A 22947-nucleotide genomic window follows, 5' to 3' on the forward strand; every position below is an offset into this window, starting at 1 on the left:
AAAGGAGGAGGCAGAGAGAGATCAGAGATAACGGAGAGCGAGGGGAGGAAGGAGGTGGATCAGGTCACCTGAGGGGAGTTTTGGGAGGAGGAGGGTTCAGGTTTCGACGCAGGAGGAGTCACCCCGACGTCCGTCACCAAAAAGCAGGAAATATATGTGTAATATACAAATTCAATGTTTCCAAACCTGGAAACTTTAAACCCAGAATAACAGAAACACTCTGAAGTCTGAAGACGCTACACCAACCTAAATCAGAGCACCTGTTGGTCCAAGCTGTCAGCCAATCACATCGCGGTAAGGTCAAGGCTTTTGGAAACGCTGACTCATTAATTTCAAGCAGAACCCAGAGAAACGAGTCCGAACACAACGGCTCACTGCTGAACGTCGTTCAGGAAAGCTTGACTTTAACGGCTTCGACCGCAGAGTGAGAATCCAGAAAGCTGGAAAACGACCAACTACGACTCTATTTATACTCTGACATGCCATCATCCTCCGACAGGAGCGATCTGACTTTGTGATATTACGATCTGCACTTCCTCTTTTGAGCGAATTGTAACACAAACCGGTCTTTCAACAACACTCGTGCATCATAAAACAGACTCATTAATAGCTCTGACACACTAATATCAATATTCCTCTGATACAGCGCAGGGAAGTTAATATAAATGTATTGATTTCTTCAGGCCCACCTCACCGAGACGATGCGTTTATCAAGCGACTATGGAAAGAAAAAGCACCTTCCAACCATATCTGTTACTCCAGGCCGGCTGGCGGTATCTGTGCCGGCTAATGGGATTTAAGGGGAGAGCTCTGGCCAGCGTCAAAGTCACCTCTGAGGAGAGGCCGGTGCCAAGACGAGGGACAGTTGGATCGGGGGGTGGGGCGGCAGATAATTCCAGAGAGGAGACGAGGGGGAACAGCTGAGAGAGACAGGATGAAAGAGGAGGGAGGGGGTGCAGATGGAGAGATGAGGAGGGGGAGGAGCGGCGGGTGAAGACGGGGAGGCCGAGCGGCCAGTCAGGATCCCCGTGTTCGCCGCTCACAGCGAAACTCAAACACTCAAATGTGACGTTCAAAGCTTCCAGCTCGCCTCCTTCCAGAATCACCTCGCAGGCCCCGATTCGCTCAGCCACTCGCACAGTCCGGCTGATCGACCAATCACAGCTCTGCAGGCAGGATTAGGAGCGGGCGGTCAGCCACATGCGTGAAAAATGGCCGTAAGGTGGAATCAGCTGAACAGGCTCGATTTCCTCAATCAGCTGCAGCTTCGCTCTCTTGACATGAGAGACGTCTGTTTCTGAAAGGATTTTATGCACTCTGTGTACTCTATTTATACATTAATACATATTTAACAATGGTAAAGTTATCAATGTCATAGTTTTACTTTGCCTTTATTTTCCATCTCATGCATTCATTTTTCTTTGTTTTTTTTTACTTTAAACATTTGGATTTCTTGCACAAAAGGTGCCTCACAAATAAAGTTTATTGCTATATTTTTTATTTATTTTCTTTCTGTGATCTTCTACACTGGTTTGCGGTGGGCGGGACTCTTCTTCTGTGCACCAATCACGATTTAGCTTCATCTGAACCTGACAGTCGGCGGGTTGGTTGATTCTCAATCACATCCGATCAAACCAGTCGACCGCAGTCTTGATTAGCTGCGTTTGGCAGCGGCTACAGAACTCGACTCAGCAGGAGCGGACGCAGCGTCACTCGCTTCTGATTGGTCAGAGGGAAGGAAACCTGGAGTCTCATTAAGAGGTTTGTTTTCAGCTGATTTCCCACCAAACAGAAATATTCCCAGTGAGGGTTTGTCCGCAGTGACGTCCATGAATCCTTCTGATCAGGTCTTCAAACGTCTCAAAGTGTCAGCACCGTCAGCTGAAGCCATCTGCACGGCTGCACACGAAGGACGAAGAGGGAAATGATGTTTTGTTTGTGTGAATCAGAGAATCAGTCGTCTCAAATTCGTATTAAAATATTGGTTATGGAGCTTCAAGAGACATCGAGCTGGACTTCATGCGTCGGACAAACAGGTGAGAGGAAGGAAAAGTCGAGCTCATACTTTCAGGTATCTGCAGCAGCTGGCGCTCGACGCCGCGTCAGCCATGCTGCCACAGCACGTCGCATGTCTGGAAAAAGCGCAGCTGAGGAGCATCACAAACTTTTCAGCAGTTTTCTGTCCCCCTTTGCAAACTCTCCTCCTGTTTCTCCCCACCAGCCCGAGCCCCTTCTGTTCTTTGGACTGTGGACAAGCAGCTTGACGCTGTGACCTTCAGCTGCTGCCAGTCAACAGGTGTTTGCCTGCTTGTGTGTTTGAGCTGCGCACACGTGACCGCCTGCTGCCACACATAAAACATTCTGCGGCGCTCGGCCGCCTTCGGAGACGTCCGGATAAAACACAGGAGCAGAGAGGGAGTACTCACGGACTGGACTTGGGCACGCTCCGTTTGAGTTCCCCAGATCTCCTCCTAGCAGAGCGCCTGGAAGACAAGAGCACACGAGACGCCGTTCAGAGTATTTACAGCAAACAGAAACCTGAGCTGCACGTGACATTTCGAAAATCATCATTAAATCAAGAGCGTCGTTAAACAAGTGCTGCTGACGCTCACTTCACTCCATGAAGGGCCATAATTGGTTTCAATTCTGCATTAGCAGTTAATTTCAAGTGCCTGTTTCACCGGGTCTCAACTGCTCTTATGGTATATTTAGAGTAAAATCATTTTAAAAGGAGAAAGAACGGATTTAGTTGCCGCCTGTGTTGAAACTAAGGCTGGGCATCGTTTAAAGAACTAAAATATGAACCCCTGAGCTTTTATTTTGAAGTGTATTTTGACATGAGTTGAGCATTTACAGCCAGAGTCGTGAGAAAAGGCTAAACGAGATGCAGACGCCAAACCCTGGTGAAGCAAAGCGAAGCTCTGCGGAGCCTTTTAGCACCTTTCAGTTCATTGTTTTGGGCTTCAGCTTCAGCGTCGCTGCTCAGCTGAACAGAGCTGCAAACACAGAGAGCAACAGTGACCTGAAGGCTAACGCTGCTGGATGTTTAATTAGCTTTATATGTCAATGTTGTGTTTACAGACGCCCCCAAATGGGCAAAAATAAATAAAAATCTATTGCAGCTGCCTTAAAATGTCAAAGATATTCCCAAACAGCACAACATGGATTTACACTTCTGTCTCGTTTTTCCTCCAAAGCAGCATTTTTCTGGCCTGACACTTCTTCCACGTCGCGGTGCACATTCGATTTCTGGCTCTTTAGAAAGGCAGAAACTTGAGGTCATTCAGGGCGGCTGAAGAATATCTGGCTGCTCGGACGCACGGAAAAACACCAATAAGCAAACGGCATGAACCCAATCCATCTCTGGTAATGTGGGATGCATAGCAGGGTACAGCCGAGCATTTGCACGGCTGAAGTTATGAGGAGGAGGAGGAGGAGGAGGAGCGGGTCCATTACTGCTATGTGAAACCCTCTTGCCTCGGAGAACGGCATGTTATGAAAGATGCTGTAATGCATTTGTTGCGCGTTACATCACCTAATTCTGACTTACAATGAGATTACGCTGGTCGGAACAAAGCTTGATAAGTAACCTTGTCTGAGACGCAAAAATGGGGCACAAATCCTTTTAGTCAGAGGGTGAAGGATTGGTTTGCCACACAGAGGCAGCGGGCGGGCGCTCAGGAGCCAAGCAGCCTCGCTCCAGGAAGTGATGGATTCCTGTCATTACGAGGCGCCGCGCACGTCTTTGACAAACAGGAGTTACTCACACGAGGGCCGGACATCAATACAGCGGCTCGCTCTGCTGCTCTGCAAACGCCGTCCTGACGTCTTCACAAACGCGTCTATAAAGGCGGCCCGAAGACGAAGGCGAGCTGTGACACGTGTGGAGGACGCCAAGCGAGCGGACTCGCAGGTGACGACGAGTCAAACTGTCCAGAAAGGAGGCCAAACACAGGAGGAGGGCTAACTAGCCTTCAAATCAGTTTGAGTTTGCAGCGGCCATGTTGTTTCCCTTAAGCTCACTCAGTGAGTGTTCATTGAAATCCTGTCGTTGGCCTGCAGGACGCCGTGATGTGAGGTCAGCTGGAAAGCTACCAGACACCAACAAAAGAGACACTTACAGTCATAATACAACGAACGAAACTGTCTATTTGTCCATAAAGACGAGCGTTTTTCTGTCACATGCTGTTCACATTATTTTGTCTACCTCTGCATACATGTGCTCTGTGCACACACTCCTGTGCTGCTGCGTGCAGTGAAGCATGTCACCTGTCGTCACTTCCGCCTCTCTGAAGCGATTTCAGCGTAGGTTACGGCGCCAAACTCCGGCATTGATCTCTGTGCCGTCGCTGCTTTCAGACATGCAACCCTCATCAGCTGCTGCGCATCAGAGGATTATTCGAGCCAACCAATCAGCTGGCATTTAAAAGAGCGAGCACGTGATGCCGGCCGGACCAATCAGCAGCCGGGAGCGTTCAAACTGGACCTTTATTTCTGTGAAAACGCCACAAATGATTGATTCACATGAGCACAAAGCGGCCGTGGAGCTGCACACGAGCACCTCCAGTCCAGCTGTGCTTCAGCCCGGCGCTTACCTGCGCTCGCAGGTCGCTGCGGTAACCCTGGCGACACGGTGTTCCTCTGCAGAGCTGGTTGCTGTGGCGACAGGAGGCGGGGATCTGTGAGGGTGGAGGTGACAAAGGAGGTGGTGGTGACCAGGGCGCCGCCGGGGTTGTTGCTGAACTGGAGAGCTGCCGCCGCTGCTGCGTTCTGATTGGATACTGGCACGGTGACTGGCATGGAGAAGGTGGGCTGTGGAACTGAAGACTGGTGGAGAGACAGGAAGAGGCGGGGCTCAGATGTGTGCCACCACACACACACGCACACACACACAGTAACGGACAGGTGATCAGTTAGTGATCTGCAGCAGCGCAAACGAGCCCGCAGGTGAAAAACACGCCAACCAATCAGAACAAGAGTCTTTCCAAAACTTCACATCAGGATGAAAACAGCTTCTGTCCAACAGCAACAAACCACAAAGAGAAAAAACCTCGACGTTCATCTGCTCACCTGTCTCCAAAAGAGAAACTACAAATATTCATTTCTGGAAACCTCTGAAGCTTTTTTTTTTTTTTTTTAATGATGTCAAATCAGACGTCAGAAGTTTCCAGAAAGACGTTTTTGGGCTTTTTTGCAGAGTGAAATCGAATGTTTTTAGAGCCCATGAATGAAAGTCTGGAGACTTTTTTCAGGCATACAAACATTTGATTTCAACCTGAAATGACTGAAGAATTGTTTTATCTGATATCAATTTAAAAACGCTGACCTCGGCTCTCATTAAATGAAATAACATTTACCAAAATCTCCACCTTCTCAGTTAATCGACGATATCTGAGTTGTGTTTCTTGAGAGTAAAAGACAATAAATGAACATTTTAGGGCAAAATGACTTGATGAGAAGGTTTCTGAGGACTTCAGTGGCTAAAATGAACAAAAACATTGCAAACAGGATTTTCCTCAAAAGCTACAAAGAGCGTTTTGGAAATGAACTCTTCAAGCCGACACACATCAAATCTCCAACACGCACACACAGTCTCAGCATGCAGGGTGACTCGGTGAAGAGGCCAAAAAGCTGTGCTGCCTTTCACATCTCATGCCGGGTTAAAACTCGTGTGGCAGCAGCGGGTTATTGCGTCGGGTGACGTTCCAGCTACATCCCACCACCCCGCCGACACGCGCTCCTCACCGGGAACGCGAGCGCATCGGACTGCCTGCGAAACGTTCCCGTTAAACACTTTGCATCTCGAGGCCTCGTCGTCGGCTAACGGTTGGAAACCGCTTTGTCGCCTCTCGCTGCTGCTTGCTTTTTAATGGGCGGCTGTGTCGCCTGAGCCGACCTCTGAAGGCAGATGATCGGACAGCTCGGGGTCCTGGAAAAATCAAGGGCGAGGACCTCGGCTCGTCCAGCCACCCGGCCCATTTCACCCTGTTCCAACTCAGTCTGAAAGAAGGACTTCTAATTATAGAATATGGGCCAGCGCTGCGCTGTACTGCACTCAGAGAGCCTGGGACCCAGTTTAACGCAGAGGAGGACGAGGGCACCTTCCTGCCCTCCATCTCTGCCTCTTCGTCCCTCTGCAATGCTTCAGAATTTTGGATTTTCAGCTGAAGTGACTGAAAAGAAGACGACGAAGTCTGGTTCTAATTACAGGGAAAAAAGGAATTTCCTAGAAAGAGAAAAGCTTAATTTAACCCCATATACATTTTTATTTACTATCTATTTGTTATTGGACAGTTAAACCCATAAATCCTCTTGTAAAATGAAGCTGGCACTACATTTTACTGCTGTCTGTTCAAGCAGAAACGACGCGCGAGGTCAAACTAGCAAACGTCAAAGAAACCTGATTCTTCAACTTTGTGAGGCGCAAAGTTCACCCATCAGAGTCTGCACAGGAGACGGAGCTGGACGCTAAGTGGTGACCAAGACAGCAGCTAACAGCACTGCACCACAGCACACCGGCCAAGCAGAGGGTGGAGGGGGGGACGGGTGAATGGAGGGGTGGATGAGGGGGTGGAGGGTTAGTGCAAAGGGGACGGAGGTGTGGAAACACTACAGAAGGGTTATCCTCTCGGGGCTGAAGGGGTTCAGGTGTTTAGGTCTGATCCTGAACAGGACGGGACCGTTTGGCTGAACGGCACGAGGGAATCGAACCGGTGACCTTTTGTTTAGACGACGCGCCAACCTCAAGGCAAACTGTAGATCAAATTAAAGCGAGAGGAAGTCTGAGCAGCATCAGACGGCGCGTTCACAGGAAATACATCTGTGCAGATACATCCATGAAGAAAATCTGACATTTCCTCATTTTAAACACTAAAGTTTTACAGAGTTTGTTGGTGGCTCGTCTGAAATCTCTTGGAGGAATTTAGATTTTTCACCTCTAGTATTTCCATTTCTGAAACTCTCGTCCTGTGTGCATCATTTTAACTGCATCAGGAGTCTCATCAGTCTCTCTGATCCGGCTTCATTTTGAGATTTAAACATCCAGCTTTGGACTGACGCACGGCTCGTTCCTTCTCTAAAGCTTGCAAGGAGACTGACTCCTTTCTGGCAAATTACAAGTGACTTTAAATCAGACGAGGGTTAACTGGGCCCCGCTCGCCGTCCTGCAGGCGCAGGCTGAGAAGCTGTCAGGTGAATAGATGACTGGGAGCTTCTCTGGAGGCTCGGGTGAGAACAAAAAGAGGGAAGAGAAACTACCCTGTTTCCCTCAGAGGAGCTCTCTCAACCAGGGTGTGTTTCCTGGACGCGAGGCTGCATCACAGTGAATTTAACTCATGGCCTGGTCTGCCGTTCCCTCCCTCTTGTCCTGGAAGCCTTTTGGATCTTAGGATCGACGCTTTGTGTTTGTTGTGATCTGAACTCAGAGGCCACATGGAGAAGCGTCTGTTCTCTGTATGTAAATCTGTGCAGCACTGCAGGTCATAACCTCACATCACTGGATCTGAAAGTTTGCACTGCGACAACATTAATCTCAGCGTGATCGTCGGAGTACTGGGTTAAAGTCAGCATTTCACTGAATTACAATCTTAATTATTTTGGTATTTTAACAGGATCTAAATGCCTCGGTGCTGCTGAGGGAACGCCAGAGTTTACTGATTATTCGTTGTGAGGGCCAAAAACGGGAAAAGTGAATTAGGAGCGATTAAATGTGCAGCTCGAGCAGCATTTTCACTTCCATGTTTCTCATTCTGAGCCTCTGCAGCAGACATTCAAGACGCTCAGCTCCTTGCTCAAGGGCACCGCAGAGCGAGCCGTTGAAGGAGGAAATCTATTTCTTATTCAATTTCCCGACACAGAATCTCAGAGCCAGAAAAGGATCAAACCAGAGGCCCTGCGGTGGAAAAGCTCCCGTCTTTCTGGCCTAGCGCGGCGGCAGCGTGACAGCAGCAGCTCTGTTAGCTCAGGGCTCGTCTAGCCAAGTGTCCTGCCCGCTCTGCCTCGCCGCTCTCTCCCCACCTCAGGAGGTATTTTAGTACAAGTGGGATTAAGCTTGTATATCCCGGCCCCTAGCTGTCATGCTGGGGATTATGATGCTGAGGGGAGGAGTGGGTGGTGGTGGTGTATGCTTCCGTTTGCCGGTGCCCTGTGAAAGGTGTGCTGGGCAAACCGGGCAGGCTGGCGGGCAGAGAGGCTGAAGGGCAGCGCGGCGGTGGGGGCGGGGACGCTAGACGCTAGCGGTGCTCGGCCGGCGTCCAATCATCGAGCGCCAAGAGCCGCGGCTCTCCAGGGGCGGTAGATTGAATCTATTCTCCTGCTTTGGCGTCGGAGAGTTGAGAGGCGACTGGTTTTCTCCGTCGCTCTGTGCTGACACACATGAGGTGGATGTGAGAGAGCTTCTGAGCTTTGGAGGAAAAGTCCAGTTTTATGCCTCATTTTGACTTAACACCAGCCCGCCAGCCCTCATGGCAGCGCATTTCTACGCCTTCAGCTGCACACACGCTGCATTTGGATTATTTTAACAACTAGAGGTTCTTCTGAGTCTAATGAATGCATGTATGTTCATACTCATGCAGTCCCTGAAGGCCACACTCGGCGCTCGTGTCCCAGCAGCGGGCTGCTAAAGGTCAAACATTTTGTTCACAACCTTTCTGATACGACTGAGCCTCCAGATTACAACAATCACGTTAAAAAGCATATTTAAGGTAAAAGATGGCTAAAACTGGTGATTTGGTGTCTAACTCTCCTGCAACGCCTCAACGTGACTGCGTCCCGTCCCAAGTGACCAATCAGAGGAGCAGGCAGGCAGGAAGAGGGGCTGTAAATTGAGTGCTACTCATTAAAGTGACATTAATGGCATTATTGAGCACGGAGGAGGAATGAATCACGGAGAAAGTGGCACAGCAGCGGCGGTAAAGAGGGGCCTGGCAGAGCGCCAGTCAGGAGGCACAGCCTGCATCATGTCAGGACCGCGGCGACCTCAGCGAGCGACCAGCAGCTAGCAGCGGACGCCTGGCCTCCTCTCTTACCTGCATCGCTCGGCTTGGCTCAGCGTGTCTGCACGCTGCACGCTCGGTGTCGGTGGCACAACGCACCAAACGTGCGGATCATTACCATAAAGCATGATTTCCTCTCGCGGTAACGGTTGCTATGCCAACTTTTGTGAAATCTGGGGACCTAGTTAGCGCTCCTCTGCCTCTGTTGTTTATTCTTGTACATTACTGAAGCTGCAGAAACAGTGTATTAAAGGCGTAATCCTCCTGAGGAGCGGCTGACTGTGATGACTGAACTTCAGATGAATAATCACAGCAAAGCGCGCCCTGTTTGGTGCGACGCTGCTTTTTCTGAGGATCTCTTACTCACAGAAGTCATATCTGCTGCTGACATTTTCCTCTCCTTCTTCTGGAGTCCTACCAGTCCCTTTTTTAATAAAGCACGATATGAGATCTGTCGGCACAGGTGGACCATCTCACACGCTGTCCAGAGGACATAACACCTTCAAAAATAGGCTCTGGAAAAGTGACTCTCGAGCTTTGGAAATGCTCAAAGAAAGTTGATTTACTGGGATTTTCTAACTGGTTCGGAGTTATTTCATGGTTGAATGGAGGACTTCCAGGACTCTAAAGCTGTTGGATGAGATGGGAACCAAACTGCTTTGTTTTTAGCTGCTCTTCCTTTAAGATAACTGTGGCTTCTTAGAAACCGGATGTTTTCTTGATTTAAAAATCTTAGTCGGTGAATTTTCCTGTTCCTTTGGCAGGTAATTTTGCTTATTTTAAGAAATATTTCAACCCTTTTATTGCTTTTGAAGGCCGATTCTTCGCAGCGATGACGGTCATTACTCGGTTCCAGCTTCTAAAACATGAGGCTGCTTCTCTGTTGTGTGATGATAAAGTGAATATTTTGGGGTTTTGGATTGTTGGTTGGACTAAATAAAATGTCACCTTGAGCTCTGAGAACTTGCGACAGACATTTTTCATCAATTTCCGACTTTATAGACGAAGTTATTAATCGATCGCAGGAGAAAACAATCTGCAGATTGCTGCTTTTAAAGCTAAGATTTAAAGTTTGCCGTGACGTCAGCTCGGCCTCTCCGCCCTACCGCTCTTGCTCGGGCACACACCATCGGAGGGGGTCGTGATTTGGCGGGTGGGGGGAGGTGCTGTTGGTCAGAGGTGGAGTGAAGGAGGTAAAGGGGTGGGGAATGGTGAAGGCGAGTGCTCTGTGAGTAGTCAGGCCGCCGTCAGCAGCCGGAAAAAACCTCCGGCAGCAGCGCACCAGCATGAGGAGGGGGCGGGGTTACACAGAGGGGGGCGGTACTCACTGACAGCCTATAGTTCTGCATCATTTTATCAAACTCCTCGTCAATTTTTTTGTATTTCTCCTCAGTGCGGGGGGTGAGGGAGAAGGGCTCCTCGGGTTCTGGGCTCTCAGAGTCCCGGTGCTCTTTCTTGTTCAGAGCCTTCGTTCCCAAACAACAGACGAGGAGGAAGAGAGGTGGATAGAGAAAGAAGAGAAAGGGTAGGTTAGATAAGGTGACAAAAGTGTGACGGTACTCACGCCGTAGCGCTTGAAGAGGCTGTCCAGGTCCTCGGTCTTGCGGTACTTGTCTTCGTTTAGCGGGCTTTGGTCGATGGAGTCGTCGCCGTCCGGCTCGGGGCTGTTGCAGCCGTTAAAGCCTTTCTTTCGCAACGTCTGAAGCGGTCAGAGAGGGGTAGAGGAGGAGAAGGAGGCACGTTTATGTTTCATTTCTCATGCACATTTCGGGGATGTTCAGACACTCTCTGTGAAGCCACGTTCACTTCACTTCACAAACACAGACGAGCATCCTGATTGCAGCGACGCCCACACTGCTCGCTGCACGGCGAGCGGGAACAGTTTGACCCGGTGATGACACACAAGGATGTTGTTTTCTAGCAGCGTCTTGAAGAAGCAGAGAAGAGGCCTCGCAGATGACGCGTTCTCAACCTCTGATAAACCTCGATCGATTCGCGAGGGCAACATTTGTAACATCTGCCGCCCACGCCAAAGACATTTATTACCACCGAACCTGCACTCGCTCACCCGGCAGGTGCTCGCGGGAAGTCACGGATTAAAAGGGTGAAGGAAGCGCTGACTGAAACTCCAAATGGAGAAAGCTTTTGAAATGGACGGATGTGGCTCGCTGTCGCTGCCCGCGGCCCTTTTCCAGGGCGGGAAACTCACCCGAGCCGCATGTCAGAAGCCACACCGAGGCATCGCACCTCCACACACCGGCTAATCAACAGCGTTACTAATTGGTGTGAAGCTTTGCGCTGAGGAAACCGGTTGAGCGAAGCAGAAGGGTAGAGGGTGTGTTAGGAGGCGCGCGGCGGTGTTAGCGCCGTGGCTAACGGCAGTCAGGTTGTGTCAGTGTTCGCACACTTTGGATAGGGCGAGAAGAAACAGAGGGAGCGTGGGGGAGAGAGAGATAGAGGCTCTTACTTTGAGAGGATTCTGCTAAATGAGATTTGCCGTTAAGTAGCTTTGCCTGGTGGGTTCTTGACCACACAGCCAAGCAGAGATCCTCGCAGCAAAATGGATCTTAAACTGGAGCTGGAAAGCCCTCTGTGGTCCAAATACAAGCTTTAGCCCTGAGTGGCATGAGATGAAGAAGAAAAAGAAAATCCCTCGCCTCGAAATCTATCAGCAGAAAGACAGAGAACGTAGCACACTGCAAAAAATATCTCCCCTTATCGAGTCGTTCTTCAAACTGAAAATATTACAGCATCTCGAGACGAACATTACATCACGTCTGCTTTCAGGAATTTCATGGAAATGATCAACAGCGTCTCGAAGCAGGAATAATTAAAGCTGATTTTAGGAAACACTGGAAACAAGCAGAGCAGATGTTTTTAATTAGATCTGAAGAAAACAAGTGAGTTTTACTTCATTTACTACAAATCATCATTCATTCTTTGCATCATCAAACCGTTTTGCAAATCAAGTCGAATTGAAGATCCATAAAAGCTTTTTCTCTGCTGTTCTTCAACACTGACACATTATGAGCTTATGAAGGTGTCAATCACTCAATCCACAGTTAAAACTAACAAAAACACTGCTTTGTCTCTTTTTACAGCGTATGATTTCATAGATTACAGACAAAAAACTCTTAGATCATATTCAACATTTCACACCGCCGATATTTCCTTTAATTAATTATGCTGTGTCAGATGTGACTGCGCTCGAGCGGCGGTCTGATTAAAACATAAGCACATGTTCTGCGACTCCCACTGCGCACGATCACGGCGAGGCGAGGATGATTCAACGGCGTGCAATTCAGCGGAGCCGGCGGGAACTCGTACCTGCAACAAAACCCCGAGGAGGCAGAGACACGGATTCTTTCATTTCGGATGAATTAGTCTTAAATCCCCAAAACAGGTGAGGACGAGAAGGTAATGACGCCATGAGGATGTTGGGCAAAGAGACTTTCAGTTTTAATAACAATAGCGCTCTCTGATATGAATCTCATTAAAACTGGAAGCCGTTATTATCATGGCGGTGGTGTCAGAGCGGCGTTTTATCTACCCACAGAAACGTGTTATTAGACAGATTTGTTCCAACGTGGAGACAGTCGCCTGATTCAGCTGCTCGGTCTCACCACAACAAGTCAGCGCTCTGATCTGCAGCTTAATGCAAATTTAACGCACGCCGGGCCGCCGCCGCACGCTTTGTTGTCCGCAGTTCATAGAAAACACTCAGCGGCGGCCGGCGTGCTGATGCGTGCGTGCGTTCTGACCTAAAAATGGAGGCGACAAAAGAACCACAGGGAGAATAAAACACATAGAAATGAAACATCTTCAACATGACAATGACGGCGTGTGACAGAGGGCTGCGTGGAGGACGTGATCGAGGCGTGGACCCCTGCCCCCGACTGTCAGGACACAAAGAGATAAAGAGGCTGCAAACAGAGCCGTGCTGGTGCATCCTTCACATGTCCTGACACACACACACACACACACACACACACACACACACACACACACACACACACACACACACACACACACAGCCTCGTACTGCAGCACTTGTGAGGACCATCGGTGATGTCACCCAACCTGGTCGACACTAACGACGTCTGACTCGACCGCGACTGAAAGGATCCCAGCTCCAGCTGGACTCACTGATAGAAGATAACAGCAAAGAGGAGCGTCAACGACATCACATGGCAAGAAACACGAGCACGTCACATGATCAGGGCGTGAACTCACCGATCATTTACTAAACCAGACAAAAGTGGAAGTCAGCACGTCTTGAAATGTTGCTGGTAATTTTTATACATGAGGAAAACTACAGTTAGTATCGCAGCTGGAACAGGAAGTTAACCCTGAGGAACAGCGCTGGGTGTTTGAGGTGATTTTGGTGCAGTGGCCGCTGTCGGTACTGCAGGTCACATGACCAAACCGGCCCAGAAAGGCTTTTTCTCCCACTGTAAACTGTGGTGGGTGTTTAAATGCTCAGACTGGAAGCTAATTTCACTTTCTGCCCACATTTCGTCTCACTGCTCGTGTTTCTTGACCATCTAGCTTTGTTTCGTCGTCATTAGCTCGGCGAGTTCAAGGAATTATGGCCAAAACAATAACTATCAATAAACCAAAATTATAGATTGAACCACGTGTTAACCTCAAAGAGGAGGACATTAATACTGGATGTTTCTACGAAGTCCCGGATCACATTCATGATGTCTGTCCCCCTCCCCCGGGGACGCTGGGCCAGCTCTCAAACAGCCTTCTGAGGAGGTGAGGACGAGACAAAATGTCCTCAAACACCAACACTTGTCCTGAAATGAAACTGGCATTACTGTTCGCACAGCAAGCCTCCTTCTTCACCTCCACGCTCCTTCATCACACTCTTCAGGTGTGTTTTTTGGACACCGCCGGCGTCTCTCTGTCCCTCGTCCTCTCCTGTAACACAGCTGATATTTTGTGAACGCTACAGTACAAACATGGGCACCTTTCCCTTTCTCTCTCTCTCTCTCAGCTTCTCTTTGTTTCCTCTCTCGCAGTGAGCATTTTGTGTTACAGTACACACACACACACACACACACACACACACACACACACACACACACACACACACACACACACACACACACACACACACACACACACACACACACACACACACTCTCTCTGTAGTCCACTGATCAGCTTGTCTCTCAGTCAGTCAGCCATCTGTTCACCTGTCCGCCGTCTCTTCCTCTCTCCCTCTATTGTGTTGCCAGGGTAAGATTCACCCTGCAGAGCACCACGCCGGCCTCTGACTGGCTGTGGCGGCTCACAAGCCCCGCCTCCACCTCCCTTCCCCTCTGGCTGGCTCGCTCGCCCACCCGCCTGTCCGCCCGACCTCTGCTTCCAGCTCTCCGCCAAACGCTGCTGCTCTCTCGCTCTCTCTCTCTCTCGCCTTCTCATCTCTCGGCCCGCCACCTTTAACGCTCTCTCGCTCTCTCGGAGAAAAGTGCAAAGTCTCGCACTCGTCCTTCTGTGTTTTTCGCCCTTAACATCTCTCCCTCTTTCTTGTAACGTCTCCATATGCGAGGCTCCCTGGCCGCCCATTTCCTCTCATCCTCCTCCTCTCTCATCTTTTTCAGTTTCTCTCTCTCTCTGTCCTCTTTTGCCCTGCTCTCTCTCTCTCTTCCTCTCCCTCTCTCTCTCTCTCGACCCGTTCCCACAGCTCTCCCATCATATTTCCTCTCCCTCGTCCTGCTCTTCGTCTTATTTCTCGTCTTGGTTGCGGCTGAAACATCTGTCGTCTTTGCTCGTCTTCCCCGCTCGGTGCTCTGAAGCCGCAGTCATTCAGATCCTTTACATGAACCTAATTCTGCTTCTCCATCTTCAAACATCACTTCCTGTCTACTCTGAACATCTGTTGCACGTCTGCATGCTTTACTCTTCCCGAATCATCTCCCCCCTCTTAAAGGGTTTCATGGAGCTCTTGCTTCTCCTAACGGGGGGTCTGACGATGGAGGCGTCCTCTAACGTTCAGACGCAGAGATCCTCTGGGGCAGATTTGTGATTTCAGGCTGTATAAATAAACCGACTTGGCATCAGACGCCTGCTCAGACTGTTTTCTTCTTCTCCCTCCTCGTTTAAATCTACATTTTCACACAGGCAGAAGCTAAAACCGTCCCGAGCGCCGGCTTGTGTTTTAACATTCGTTCATTTAGCTTCTCTTGAAAAACACATTTTTATTCCTCAAAGTAAAGTGTAAAAAAAAAAAAAAAAGTATTGTTTTGGGACAGAAACTCGTTGGCCATTTGCCCAGTGACGACCCTCAAACGCTGTCTTTGTTCATTCCAATAAAGTTTGATTCGGGGCGTTTGCAGCTTTGTGTGTTTGTCGTGTGTTTGTCTGGATCCAGACAAAGTGAGGCAGCAGGCAGCGCCACGCAAAGCTCAAAACAATGTCACGCACACACACAGGCAGCCCCCTCCTGTCAGTCATATGGGACATCGTGTCCGCCGTCCCTCCGCTGCACCAGCTGCTCAGATGTTGTATTATGGATCAGCAGTTGTTGTTTCTTGCGTCGCTAACCCACCAAGCTGTGAGACGCTCGCTAAACGCCAGCTCGCCTTCGTGAAAGCTCCAAAATTTACTGCTCAGGTGACCCCGGCGAACACGTACCTGCTGAGTCGTGTTCGCGGCCTATTGTTCAATAAATCATCACACTTCCTGTTGAAGTGACAAAAGGAGACCACTTCCACCTCCTTACAGGAAACAGATCAGGTTGGATTCATCATGTCTAATGTGCTGTTCAGCGTGTTTTCTTCTTCTTCTCCCATCGCCGCCGCCCAGCCGTCAGGCCTCCGGCTCTGCCTGCGATTATTTATCCATGAGGTTAATGGACTCGGCTCTCGGTGGCTTCGGGATGACTTGCTTGGTTACAGAGGAAGCCGACCGTGTGGGACGTCCCTCCTGAAACAGAGAGCGTCTTGGCCCTGATTGGTGTTCATCTGCCTGCTCTAATGGAGGCTGAAGTGGGGGGGGGGGTGCGACGACTTTTGTTTCAGAAAAGCTTCATATCTGTTTTCCATTGATTATTTAGGGGTGTGTTTGGGTGTTCATCACTCACTGTCTCTACAGTGTGACTGTGGAAACGAGACACTGATTCATCAATCAAGGACTTCCAGTACTTAATATCTTTTTAATGGACTCTTGGCCCTTTTTCATTGCAGGACTATTAATCAATTTGCAAGAAGGATCGAGGTTTCCGCTGTGAGCAGAAAACTGTGCGCCGCAGTGACATCGCCGCAGTTCCTTGACCTTGAAAAGCTGCCGAAATTCTGTTGTAATAACGAGAAATCACTTCTAATTAGCCGCTCGTCTCGCTGTGTGCAAAGCAACGACAAAAGATGCTTCAGAAGAAGAAGAAGCTCTGCCGCCTCAGAGCAACGTTAGCGTAGCTGAGAGCGGGAATGAAAGATTTAAAGAAAACAGACTTACGCCTCTTTACCAGTCTGTTTCCTAAGATATTGATGGATGGCGGTCGATTCAAGTGTGCACAGGTGTCTCGTCTTTTATTTTACCTGGTGACACACATGGACTCCTCAAACACAAAGCGAGGACACGTCCTTGGCATCCTCGGCGGAGGCTCAGGCTTCGACTGGATGCGTAATTATCTTTGGTGAGTCACTGTTTATTCGTCAGAGCTCGTCAGGCTCGTCTTCGTTAAGTTCGGCGCTTGAAGGCTGCTTGAATTAACCATCATTCAAATGAGCCTCAGCGAGGGCGGTCAGCTGACCCACCCAGGCTGACCAATCACGTGTGTTTAAGCACGGGCCTTCCAGTGACCTCGTCTAGCCCAGATTAGGATATGACAGGTGTTTAGGAGGTCGTCAACGCTCGGACAGCAAAGGAGGATTAGCGCCTGCAAACCTCTCGAGCCTGCAGAGGTTTGAAAACATCCCTCCATTGTTTTGTTCTTGTGTACTTTTTGTTGGAAGTCTCGAAGCTGTCATGGCGGCGAACAGAATCAGCTACTTAAGGGGCGAATCCAGTCAGCTGGGATACGTGAGGCTTCCCCGGCGGCAACCCAGGAGGATCGGGGCGGAGCCCGAAGTCCTTAAGCCCTGCAGCGAGACTCGCCGGTGAGATGCGGCGTCCTCGAGCTGCTTAAAGAGAAAAAGGGCATCCCCCTTCTCCGCCCGCCTCCCCGCCTCTCCTCGCCTCTTCACCGCCGCTCTTTCAGCATTTCGCTCGCTCGTGTTCCCTCTGTCCCTCGCTCTCCTCCTTCCTTTGCCCTGATTGGGATCTGCAGTCAAGCGGATTAACACATTCTGGCAGAAGAGGCAGGCTGCCCACACACACACACACACACACACACAAGCTGCACACACACACACACGCACACACACACTCTCAAGCAGCACGTGCATCGCAGAGAGGGGCTGCGTGTGCACATGCACGTCCTCGCAGCCTCACGCCGGATTGAAGGAATGTCCGACCGTGTGACAAAGTCCATGTTTACACACACATGTGCACACACACACACCCACGCACACATACAGTGACGTGAACTTAAGTGCATCTAAGCATCGCTGTGCATTGCACCATGCACGAGTGTGTGTGTGCGTGCACCAATGAGTGTGTGTGTGTGCCTGCGTGACTATATCCACACTTCATAATTCATACTCAAAGCACTTGCTTGGAGAGACTCACGGAGGCAGAGCAGCGAATGGGCACATTTTGTGACTATCCAATTATCCTCTCTCTCTCTCTCTCTCTGCCTTTCTCTGCCTCTCTCGCCCTCTGTCATCCGGCTCGTCTCAGCTCCGTCCTCGCTGTCACACCATGCCAGTGCAGATAATCTTGTGACTTTAATAATTATCGTATAACTCGTATACGTCCGCGCCGCATCATTGGGCGCTCGGCCCCGACTCCCCCTGAAAGTCCCATCGCGGTATGTCGAGAGCTTCTGACACACGTGACCAGTCGAACACGCTTCACGTGACGCGCACAAAGACGGGAGGCTGACAGAGAAACTGCTGCTGCACTGAACCACGGCGATAAATAACGAGTTAAATCAAATAAACGCCTGCAGACCTGCAGGAGGACTAATTAACTCAGGCTGTTTGTTATTTTTGTTTCCACCTCTTTCTCAGCGTTAAACAAGCTTTAATAAAACTCAACACTTGTTTCACAGCGCGACCCTTTCAGGGACCAGAGGAGATTACGGCCCTTAGCTTTAAAGGGCTTTTAATGTGGAGCTGGAGTAAATAAAAACCTGTCTCAAATACAGGCCTGGCTCTGGTTTTAGCCGAGGTGAATCTGAGCATTTACTGACACTCAGAAAAAATGAGCATCAGCTGAACCTTTAAATACCGAAGAGATCTGAGGAGGCCTGAATGTGTTGACTCAACTCTGAATATTATTTTCTTAGCATTTTGTTCGAGTTATAAAGATTCAAAATGCCACTGCAAATGCAAAAAAATAAGGATTAATGGAGAACGGTTCAGCGCCGACGCTCAAACCCGCCTGACGAGGAAGGACGAGCTGCAGCACATCTGGCAGGGGGGACATCTGAGGACAGACGCCGGAGCAGAGAGTTCCTGAATGCCTTTGGCCTACAGAGAGGACGGGTGACAGGACGGAGGGAGGCGGTGTACAGGCCAGTATAGGAGGGAAGCTCCCATGTAGGACACACACACACACACACGCACACACACACACACACACACACGCACAGAGGCCGTCACACAACCAAGAGGCTCACCAGGCCTGAATATTGTATGAGGCGTTCTCATGGGCCACTGCAGAGCATGCAAACAGAGAGAGAGAGAGAGAGAGAGAGAGAGAGAGAGAGAGAGAGAGAGAGAGAGAGAGAGAGAGAGAGAGAGAGAGAGAGAGAGAGGTGGACTCATGCATGCACACACACATGCACGCACACACACACACACACACACATAAAGAGAGAAAGAGTCAGAGTGACATACTTGAAAACACAAACACATGTATGCACACAAACAGGGCCAGTGGAGCTTGAGCTGATGTGGCCCGAAGCAGCCCGACGCCCTGCACACACACGCACGCACGCACGCACGCACGCGCGCACGCACACACACACACACACACACACACACACACTTGCATATGCTTAAGAGCCATCTGCAGCTGCAGATACAGCCTACAGAAAGGCTTTACTGCTGACACTCTGAGACGGACAGAGAGGGAAGGATGAGAAAAGAAGGGAGAAACGGTCGTGACCGAGTGAATCAGGAGATTAGGAGGAAGGACAGAGAGGAAGAGGAGGTGACAGAGAAGCGGAGAGGAAGAATACGGCGTCAGACTCTGCTACCTCGCTCTAACCTCCTGCCCACTCAAATCCAAAACTGCTTCACCTGCACTTTTACTCAGATTTCAACCCTCATTGGACTTCCTCCATATTGGACTGAAGCCATGATAGCTCCAGGGTCACTGGACAGAACTACACCCAGACCAGGCACCTTTTTAACTTATCTGGGATAAACACACGACAGACAAAGAGAGACGTGAGCCTTAGACCATGAGTTAAACATGGCTCCGCAAAAGAGGCGGGTTAAGGGCTGTGGTTAGCTCAGACGTGTCCGTGTAACAGGACACCGAGGACCTGATGCTAAAGACGTTCTTAGACAGCAGAGATTCCACCTAAAAAGTTGAAAAATACATCAGAGGAGAGGATGATGAACTTCCTGTTGGCTGCTGCGCCGTTTTGTCTTTGGATGCTGCAAATCTGTTAAAATATGAAGAGCGAACCCCGAGAACACGCTTGACTTTTTCAGAAACACGGATGAAAGAAACGCTGAATGAAAGTTGCAGTGGAGGAGGGACCTCCAGCGCAGCAGCCAGAGATTGATTCAGATGTTTGTGGATAACTTCAGACAACTTGGAAACGAGCGATGCCTTAAAGCAGCAGTCAGAGGTCGGAGGAGCCTCCCGGGGTTTACGAGGGAGAATCGACCAACCCTCGAAGCCGATGGGCTTCTTCCAATAACGCGTTTGATAAAACAGTCTGAAAAGGGGGATAAAACTCATCATTTGGTGTCAGAGTTGAGCGCTCGTGGGACGCAGGTAGGCATCGCTTTGTTCATAAAGGCCGGACCAAAAACTGGAGGAGAACAAATGGCTGAAATTGATATTTAATTCTGACGGACGTTTTTTTTTTTTTTGCATGGCCATCAGGAGTCCAGGAGCAGCTGATAAAAGCAGTCCTGATAAATAAGTGGCGGTGACTCCGTGTCCACAGTGTCTGTGGTTGACCAATCGTGAACTCCTGCAGTGTGAAAACAAGCCAGAAAAATACTGAAAGCAGAGCGAGATGCAGCTTTAAGTCCACGCTCCATATGAAGCCTAAGTGCTGCGGCGCGGCGAACGCGGCTCGCTGAATCATACCTAACCATCTCGTGTTCAATTCATGAGAGGGCCATTATGTATGAAAGGGTCAGCTAGGCATGCGAATGTGTTCGTGTTCGCCTGACGAGCTCCGGCGAAGCTTTTCCCACAGGCAGGAGAGACGTTAGAGAGGAAAGATGGATTCCTGTTACGCAAACAAAAAGCGGACTGACTGCCCTCACACCTTCTCTCCGACCCCATCGCTGACCTCTCTTCTGGTCAACATGCAAATGAACGAACATGATTTTTCAGCCACTCGACGGCTCTTCTTCTATCCGGTGGCCATTTTGTGCCGCGGTGGTTTCCAACTGGTTCCAGGCGTCGTCCTTTGGCTCGCTGCTGCTGTTGTTGGAGAGGTATCTGGGTAACAACGGGGCCGATGTCAGAGGGGTGGGGGGGGATGAGGCCCAGCTGTCCCTACCTCTGCCCCCCCTGCAAGTGAGCAGGCAGTAAGCCAGAGTACAGCCATAAACAACACCGTGATAGACTGGACTCAACAGCCCAGAGCTGGGCTAAACTGGCCTGGACTGGTCTACAGCGCTCTGAACTGGACTCCTACGACGTTTTCAGCCTTTAAATCTGTGGACACTCAAAATGAAGACAGAAAAAACTGAAAACAGGCTGCGCAGCGTCTTTTCTGCCTCTGACATGTTGGAAAAAGAGGAGGCTGATCCGCTCTCATGTCGAACACGAAGCCGCAGACAGGAGGCGGTTAGCTTAGCATAAACACAGGAAACAGGGGCCAGCGATTAGCCTGGCCCCGTCCAAAGCTAACACGCAGTAATCCCACTGTGTCGCCACGACTGGTCGTGTTTGATTCGTGGCTCCGGCTTCATATTTAACACGCTGATCTTCTCATCTCTGCATTAAAGAGTTTCTCAAAAGGTCAAACTCTTCCGTAAAGGCGACCTCGTTTGTCGTAAACTATCATAACTTTGGTGTCTTTTTGCAGCAGGAAACACAACTTTTTTGAAATAAAGTCCATGTGAAAATGAGTTTAAACAGATGAGCTGCTTTTTAAAGAGCCTGGTGGCTGAATGTTGGTCAAACATGGAAAAACTAGAAAGAGTGAGACATGGACATACAGGACCAGGCTGGATTTAAGCCTGGATTTAAGCTCATCCTGGACCAAAGACACAGGGAATCAGAGTTAAACAGGCTGGACCGTAGTGAACTGGGCTGACCTCCATGGACTAGACTAGACTTAATTCTTTAAGTCAGAACAAGGCTGGAGAGGACGGTATAGTTTAGTTTCAGTCTTAATGATCCCACTGGGGTTAATTAACTCTTAGTTTAGCACTTAGTAACAACAAAAACCAGATCAAACAGGAAGTAGAGAACAGCTGATTGAACTTCCACACACATGGATCTCTGAATCTGTTATTTTGAGGAAATTCAGCCTTTTGGGCACAGCACTTCCTGTCGTCTGTCCCCGCCGCCCGCGCTTTACCTCGATGATGTCGGCGTTGGTCCGGCTCTCGTGCGGCTCGTTGTACTCGGTGTACTTGAGCAGGACCTTGTCCATGTCGGTGCTGGCGTACTGGAACAGCTTGTTGGAGTGGTTGAAGATGATGAGGGCGATCTCGCAGTCGCACAGCACGCTCAGCTCGTACGCCTTCTTCATCAGACCGAACTTCCGCTTGGTGAACGTCACCTGTGGAGTGAGGAGGAGGAGAGGCGGTAACGAGGAGGAAGATGTGGTACATTTTAATGACTTAACGGTAACAAAAGACAGAAAAGTCTCAGTTAGATCCACGTTTTCCAAATGAAAAGTAACTTTCATGATTCTTCTTTGACATTTTGGCAAAAGGCAGCCGGCCCATCAGCAGGCTGGAGGTCTGGTAAGACGACAGCGGGTGGATGCACAGGTGGATGCACAGGTGGATGTGTTCACATACGTTCACACATTTTGCAGAATGAAGTCTCGCAGATGACAAAAACAAAATCTAAGTCATAGCTTCAACACTGGCTGGATTTAAAGGAGAACTTTGAGATTTCTGCTAAATGTGAAGATGCAGCCCTGACAGCTAGCTTAGCTTAGCATAAAGACTAGAAACAGGGGGAAACAGCTAGCCTAGCTCCATCCAAAGGCTAAAAAAATCTGCCTACAACCACCTCTAAAGCTCACAGCTGATCATTTTATTTATTCGTTTGTATTTTAAAGAGTAAAAATGAAAACTCGTGGACTTATTGTGAATTATGAGCCCGACTACTTCCTGACTGGGACCAGTTACTTCCTGAAGTCTTGCTGTAAACCACACAGATGATCTACATCTAGATGATGTAATGAAGGGAATCAGTCGAACAAATGGCCAAAACAGCTGATCAGTCATGTGACTTCACTAAGTCAGTATTTATTTAGAAAAAGAGGCTAAAATCTTTTAAAATGAAGCTAGCAGAAACACTTTTCTTTGTTTCACGAAACTTTCTCTAATTTTTCCATCACACCTTTCGAATGCAGTAAAAACACATCGCAGGAAACAGCTGCTGACTCTCGAGCTTGATTTTAGGAATACATGGTGCTTCCTGGACGGGTGGGCTGCTCCTTTAAGGCCCAGCTTCAGCT

General features: G+C 49.4%; 1 protein-coding gene across 7 annotated transcripts in view; it reads right to left on the reverse strand.

The window, feature by feature from the left end:
- The window catches only part of mef2d (myocyte enhancer factor 2d), an 80930-nt gene that overhangs the window by 18175 nt on the left and 39808 nt on the right, over positions 1 to 22947 (reverse strand). For all 7 annotated transcript variants that reach the window (XM_070965560.1, XM_070965559.1, XM_070965558.1 and 4 more), the window contains exons 3-6: positions 21832 to 22035; positions 10558 to 10692; positions 4596 to 4827; positions 2427 to 2483 (exon numbers count right to left, since the gene is read on the reverse strand). In XM_070965560.1, coding sequence (XP_070821661.1) covers positions 2427 to 2483; positions 4596 to 4827; positions 10558 to 10692; positions 21832 to 22035 — 628 coding nt within the window. The remainder of the gene's footprint in view (positions 1 to 2426; positions 2484 to 4595; positions 4828 to 10557; positions 10693 to 21831; positions 22036 to 22947) is intronic.

This window comes from Chaetodon trifascialis, chromosome 7 (genome assembly GCF_039877785.1).
Source record: "Chaetodon trifascialis isolate fChaTrf1 chromosome 7, fChaTrf1.hap1, whole genome shotgun sequence".
Lineage (NCBI taxonomy): Eukaryota > Metazoa > Chordata > Actinopteri > Chaetodontiformes > Chaetodontidae > Chaetodon > Chaetodon trifascialis.